Source organism: Artemia franciscana, unplaced genomic scaffold (genome assembly GCF_032884065.1).
Source record: "Artemia franciscana unplaced genomic scaffold, ASM3288406v1 PGA_scaffold_53, whole genome shotgun sequence".
Taxonomy (NCBI): Eukaryota; Metazoa; Arthropoda; class Branchiopoda; order Anostraca; family Artemiidae; genus Artemia; species Artemia franciscana.
Genome location: NW_027062694.1, coordinates 487,137 through 494,462, shown reverse-complemented (window position 1 = coordinate 494,462; position 7,326 = coordinate 487,137). Strand labels below are relative to the sequence as shown.

At 36.5% G+C, this 7,326-nt stretch overlaps 1 protein-coding gene across 3 annotated transcripts in view; it reads right to left on the bottom strand.

Annotated features, from left to right (window-relative positions):
* Positions 1–1,881: 1,881 nt before the first annotated feature.
* The window catches only part of LOC136041992 (GA-binding protein subunit beta-2-like), a 46,634-nt gene continuing 41,189 nt past the window's right edge, over positions 1,882–7,326 (bottom strand). For all 3 annotated transcript variants that reach the window (XM_065726821.1, XM_065726820.1, XM_065726819.1), the window contains exons 8-9: positions 5,753–5,864; positions 1,882–2,275 (exon numbers count right to left, since the gene is read on the bottom strand). In XM_065726821.1, coding sequence (XP_065582893.1) covers positions 1,971–2,275; positions 5,753–5,864 — 417 coding nt within the window. In that variant the 3' untranslated portion in view covers positions 1,882–1,970. The remainder of the gene's footprint in view (positions 2,276–5,752; positions 5,865–7,326) is intronic.

The window sequence follows — 7,326 nt, the reverse complement described above, 5'->3', positions numbered from 1 at the left end:
GTTGACCATTCTTGATTCAACCGTGAATAGTTGAAAATATCCCTTTCTACCAGTATAATATTGATTTCAGTACCCTACGATTAAAGTGCTTTAATAATGTTTGTAAATTTGCTTATCAATATAACTTGTGTGTACAATAAAAGTCAAAAAATGAACAAAATATAGAATCGAGTACCGTGTCATGTGTCCCTTTTAATTTACCTCTAAAAACGCTTTAATTTACCTCAACGGACTGAATTTCTCATCATTTGTGCAGACAATCCTCGATTAAACGAGGTTAGAGTTGCAAATATGTTTTCTAACATTTTCTAACATTGTAATATAAGCTTGTAGTTAGGAGGGGGAAGGGGCAGATGCCTTGAAGGGTGCATTTTAATATAAACATCCAAACTCTTATTGAGCCTTCAGATAAATACAGAATTAGTTCTGAGGAAGGGGAGTGGATGTCTAAATTAGCACGTATCATTCTGGATTGCCGGGAATATTTCTGGTCTACGGCATAATTATGAAAGTAAAAGTAACATTAAATCCAAAACGAGTAGAATTTATTCCGTGGATAAGAAGGGTGGGCCTCCGTTCAGATTCCAGACGCATTTTGTATAACTGAACAATCATGGAGAAGATTAAGGGCATATTTTTTTGAAATAAAAAATAAGTAAGCCTGCAATAGTAGTTTTCCCACATCTTATGAATCTCATAAAGGATGTAAAGACATAGTATTAATGGGAAATGCTCGGGAGGAAATTGTTGTTAATCTAAGCTTTCAAACTAAGTTCAAGCTATTTAAATTGTCGCTCCTGTATCGCAAGTTTGACATTTCCGAAGAACACAGGTCTTACGGAACATTGACTTTTTTATACAACAAATATGAATATAGTGTGTCTTGGGTTTAAGCTTGAAGACGTTCTCATGGCCATATACAAATTTGATTTAGGAAATCTACATTAAAATGCAAATAGCTTGAAATCCTATGGGGCTTGCACCTTCAGTAAATTATTGAAAAAGACAGACGGTTATATCTATAGATCTTTGGCAATAGGGGTATTTAACTCCTGGATACGACCTTGGTTGTTGTATTAATAATGTTTTGTATTATATTATAGTATATTATATTATAAAAACTATTTTTGCATGCTGACTAATGGTCTGTGTAGTGCAGGCACCGATCTGCTGATTCTCTGCCTTCAGCCGGGAGTGCGGGTTGGGGGCAAATCATCCGACACTTCCCGTTTTTCCCCCAGGTTTCTCCAGGCACCCATTTTGTGCTGGGTCGACTTTGGCTGAGCTTGTAGAGTCACACCGCTGACTCCCTTTCCAAACAGAATAACCAGCGACATCAGGACTCGAACCCCTGTCTTCATATTGTATTATTTAAGTACTATAACGCTTTTAGAATTATTGTATCTGATTTGGCGTACAATACAATAAAGGGTACCTGGATACAAAAACTCTGCGAGCAATTAGTACATGGAGCTTTAATCTTACACATAAACACCTTCTCTTTTTTTGAATAAACCGGATTGATTTTTAACGAGCATGTTTTGTAGAAGGAATTTGCCTGAAAACCTAACTACTGGTGCCCCACACAGAGAACCAGAGACATCACATGTGTTAAATCATATGGTTCAAACGCTTGAAGTTTTACAAAGACGATCCAATCAGCTTTTAGAAAACATGTCTGTTCAAATCTGTTAAAATGGACAGATAAGACTTCTGTTTCTGACGTACGTTTTGTAAATAAAATAATTGGGTCACATCTGAGTATTCGTCACAAATTAATTCTCATGTTTTGGGATAATGTTATAGAAAACTGATATTTCTGGCCCTCTAAGGTACCACTTTTTATCTATAAAATATATTATTTTCCTTAAATTCATACAATTTTTTTCCTCAACAAATCAAAAGCAAATTTATTGATCCGAAAGTAAAAAAGAAAAACACAAAAAACACAAAAAAAAAGATAAAAAGAATCAACTTAAGCTTGACATTACATCTGAAATTTTCCTCGATGGTATAATTTGAAATCGCTTATTCCCTTGGGAGCCTTGAGGCTTTTGAATCACTCTAATTTCTGGTTTTGCACCATTTACCACAGTTCCAGTTTTTAACCTCTGGTAATAAACTACATTTGAACTTTTGACTAAATGATCCGTATTTGGTTTAGATATAATTGGTCCTCCAGGAGCAGTGGTGGATGTATCAATTGAACTGGCAATTCTGCCATAGCCTGGCCGTGGAACTTTGTGAATCATCGGCGCTTTCCCACTATTTTGACCTGAAAAATATTTTTAGCAGATTGAAATTAAAAAAAACACGGTTTGTGGATACACCACATCACTAATTAGGAATTCTAAAACCATATTCTATGCATTATTATGCATTCTGTGTTAATCGTCTGCTCAACTCTGAAAATTAGCTTAACTGACGTTCTGTGTCAATCGCTATTTGACAAGCTTAGGGTTCTACAAAAATTAATGGAAATTTTCAATTCTTCACAATATTTCCGCCCGGCTCTAAAACACTTATGAGAATTACGATTAGCATAAACATCTTTGCCAGCTTTAGATCACAAAAGACCGAGCCTAGAGGGGAGGGGGGGGGGGGCTCTTTTATTAACTTCCAATACTCCAGGAAATCCCCCGCATTTTTATTGAGGGGGAATATGAGTCCCTATCCGGATAGTCAAGGGACATGGGATGTATATTAAGTTTTTCTCCTCATTATTAGAGGGGGAAAATGTCCCCTCCAAACGACGCCCCTACCGTGCTTCGGCCCCTAAAAAAACTTGAAGCACACGAGTAAATAATATGAAATACCAATTTGTTATATTGTAACCATTTCAAAAACATTTCAAACACCCTTCCCCCCTTTGGGTAGTTTGAACAGTCTGGTTACTCTCTATCTAAGAGCTATGTTTTACACTTTATCTTCTTATTGCTTTCCCTCTTGAAATTGTCTTTGTTGGTGCCCTCTTTCCAAGACTAAAATAATGCTTAGGTACGTTCACGAGTTATACCTCTAAAGAGGGCGAGATGAAGGAGATTTGACAGCCTCGGGTGACTTAGCGCTGCAATGACTATTTATCAGTAGTAATCAACTGATTACCACATAGAAAGGAAGGGCTATAGTTATACCTCTAAAGTGGGTGAGATGAAGGAGATTTGACAGCCTCAGGTGACTTAACGCTGCAATGACTATTTATCAGTAGTAATCAACTGGTTACCACATAGAAAGGAAGGGCTATAGTTATACCTCTAAAGAGGGCGAGATGAAGGAGATTTGACAGCCTCGGGTGACTTAGCGCTGCAATGACTATTTATCAGTAGTAATCAACTGATTACCACATAGAAAGGAAGGGCTATAGTTATACCTATAGTTATAATAGTTTTTTCTGCAAATTTTCTTTCATTTTTTGGGGGGTGGGGGGAATTGTCCTCCGAAAAAAATGACGCCCCTAGAAGGAATTTTTGTACCAGGCTACAAAAACTGAATGACTATAAACGAACATCAGAAACCCGAAAACATCAAACTCATTAGAAACATTAGTAATTTAGAGTAATTTAGAGTAATTTAGAGTAGAGTTCATGACAGAGAAATGATTATAAAGCTTGAAAAATGTCAAGTGTTGCCAAAAGCTAGATGGCGTTGAGGTTTATTACCGACTTTATTGTAAGTTTCCACTTTTATATGGTATCCATACTCTTTGAACTGAATGCTGTCTTAGGGTCGTGGCCTTGCAATTACATTACCCGCAAAATCAAGCCATATGATATACCCTGGCGCGTTCAGTTATCAGCTACATATAATATGAGCAATTACCTGATTAAAAGGTAGAAATGATTTTATACCGTTACTTCAGTGGTTTATCCATGCCAAGGTCTACTGTGTAGTTGGTTTGTTTTTGCCGTTAATTTAAGAGCAAGGCTAAGTCCTCAAGACAGAATTTTGATAACAAAATTTATGTGGGGGTATAATGACAAAGATCTGGTGATAAGTTGCGCTATATTTTTTAAAACTAATAAATTAACTAAATAAAAAAATTACATAAATAGAAACATGTAAATATACGCTGAGCCCCCCCCCCCCTCACCCAGCGTGCGTCCCTTGATAGACTGAGATAGCTATTTTGAGATAGCTATTTTGCTCATCATAGTTGAGCTATGATCTTATACTGAAGACTGGCTCCAATTGTTATAAGTCTTTTGTGCCTCAGTCTCTAAGAGTGAATTGGTGGTCTTAGGCTTAGCCGTGAGATTCCCTCCTAAGAAGCTAGCAAGGCCATCTAGAATAGTTACAATGAGGCGAATATTCTGCTGAGTCTTGCGAGAGGAAAAACTAGGTTATCACTGGATTATATTTATTGGTTCTAAGAATACAAACGAGATTATGGCTCATCTAAGGTTTTACAGGCAAACAACACCAACATTTAATCAATAAATAGCACTCGTCTAAGATTAACGTCTAAAGATTTACAGGCAAAAAATATATGATAAAACTATGATGTAGTTGAGAAGTCAAGCTCCATTCGTCTTTTTTCCTATTTTTCTGTCCTTATTTCAGTAGAATTGTTTTTGTTAATGTCGTGTCTAATCCCTTACGGACTATAGCCTCTGGGCATTGTTATTGGTGTGTATATTTCTTTTTGTCAATAAACACAATTAATATTATTTTCTGTAAGAATTTTTATGTCGAATTATTTTCGAAGATAACTACGAGTTTGATCTTCGTGAGACATTACTTGCTGTCCCATTTAGGTCCCGGCTATTCTCCTGGGACATTTTGAGGACATTCCTACTAGCTCATGTGTAAGAGCTCAGTACTTTATTCTTTTTTGCGCAGTGGATTGTAACTGGACTCTCTTAACGTTGGAGATTTTGTCTGTCCGTCGTTTGCTTGGCTGCCTTGTATACGAAGACCAGACATCTTCAGACAAGGACGCCGGAATTCATAAAGAAATTTCACTTGGTGGCTTTTGCTTGTAACGTGTCGTGTAACGTTTATCGTCTCTTGACGTCCGTCATGTTCGTGGCCAGCCCTGTACACTAAGGCCAGAGATAATTTAACCAACTTTTCGCGTAAAAATTTAACGTCTCGAGTAAGTATTAACATCTCGCAACGTCCGCTGTGTTCTTAGCCTGCCCTGTATAGGAAGGCCAGAGATGATCTGACAAGGCAGCTGACCCTGAGTCTACTCGGTACTGCCCGTTAAAGAAAAAATTAGTTCCGTAATGTTACATAACGCAACACATTGTCTTAAGATATACTAATGTGAATGGTTCTATGACGTAGTGTGAAAGGCGCTGTTTTTTGTCTTTTTGTTAATGAAATATAAAAGTAGACTCGATTACTTAACACGTAAAAAGCGCTTAAAAAAATTATTTAAAAAAACTTGTCCCCGTGCTATATTCGTGTAGACTTTTATTTGCTTGTTTGAAAGTTTATCGCCCTTATTGCGTGATTATTTTATAGCGTGACAATAGCTTTAACGTTTCTCCAGCCATAAATCTTACCTTAATCCTTTATTTTATCCAAGTAATTTGTGTCAGGGCACACCCCTAAAGCCTCTAGGTGGGGGCACAGGTCTAAAAAACCCACTGCATCCACATCCCTCCCCTAAAAAACTTCTGATGAATACCTTTCAACTTAATTAAGTTTTGCATGTTCGGAATTATCATCTAGGTAATTGGAATTCAATCTAGGGAGCCAATGACCCGGCAAACAACGCCATTGAGAGAAAGTACAGGCAACTTACCATTTAGCGCTCTTAATTGACTCTCAGTAACTCTGACAACTTTCCTATTTTCTAAGTTTGAAATTGGCCTAATTGTTGGAATGATCTGCTTCTTAACAGGAGGAGAACCAGCCTGAAAAAAAAGTTGTTTTTTTTTACATCAAAGCTAATGCAAGAAAGACTGTTGTCATAGAAGGTCTACCATGACAGCCCCTCACCAAAGTCGTTAGTTTGGTCAACGCTGTTACCATAGTTTCAATAATAGCAAATAGCATACTCCCCTCCCCTCCTCCATACAATTCATATTGCCATTCAGTTCGGGTTTCTAGTGTGCATTTTACAGCAGAGGTTTCCAGGGATTCCATTGTGCACGAAGACCCAAAATTTCCGTCTTCGCCACTAAAATATTTAATAGGAGACATCACATTTCAGAAAAGGAAAATGAATTTCAGAAAATCTAATTTTAGGACAACCAACTTTTATCCACTCGGAAGTCTCAGTATTAAAAAGAATGAAGTCAAGCTGTAAAAAAAAACAAAAAACTATGTTTCTACAGTCCTCCTAAAATACTACAACAGTTATTTCCAAAGAACTTATGTTTAAAAAGTCAAGTCCTTTTTTTTATTTTTGCAGCTGAAATAATTAAAGCATCTTTGAATGAGGACTGAATTACTACATCACGTTTATGATACTGAATGGCTTGGTTCCAGTCTACCCAGGTTGCCCTGGGGACAACTTGTGAACTTTCACATCTTCAATGTATTCTATGATTTTTTCTGTTATTTATGGTGTAAAATTCCAATGTGTCTTATTAAACGGTGTTGCACGTAAGGCACTGGGTCACGATCTTTCCACACTACCGTTATTTGTTATGCTAGTTTTTTGTTTTTATGTAGGATCCAAATCTGTCTCATTAAAGGCTGGAAAGATATAACACGGAATGGAGACAATTGTAAAAGTGCTTAGCATTAGCCAAGGCCGACGTATTGCATAATAATATCTATAGACAGCGTTGTAGTTAAGGTCAGCCATGAACGATGGAAAAACTAATGCCATTTTTAAATATAGTGCATCAAATAGCTTGAGATAGTGCACTGAATGTAGCCGCAGCTCTTGATAACTACATCAAAGTTGCACCACGAAAAGGGGTGAAAGTTCCAGACTGACATTAATCCTATTTATTAAATTTCTCAAGAAAGATGTAAGAAATTTTATAAAAATTTTTCACTTATACAGCTTTCATTTGCTGAATAATAATTAACAATCACAAAAATAGCTATATTTATTGATAGAAATAATAAATCGCCTGAGATTTAAAAAGATTTATATTCCAAACAGTTTTTTTCTAAAAAACTAAGTTGTTGCAAACATTTTAATGATCACCAAAAACAGTTCCATCCAAATCAGGAATTATTATCCCAGGTAGAAAAAATCTAATATTGGATAGTTTTACAATATTGATTTACATCCAGTTCATCTAGCGGGCGGGAAATTTATACCCCTCATCCTGGAGGCCAAAACATGTATAAAAAGTGCTTAACTCTGCGATACTTATAAGAAATGGTACCCTTCCGAGATTAAGCGTCTGTTACAAC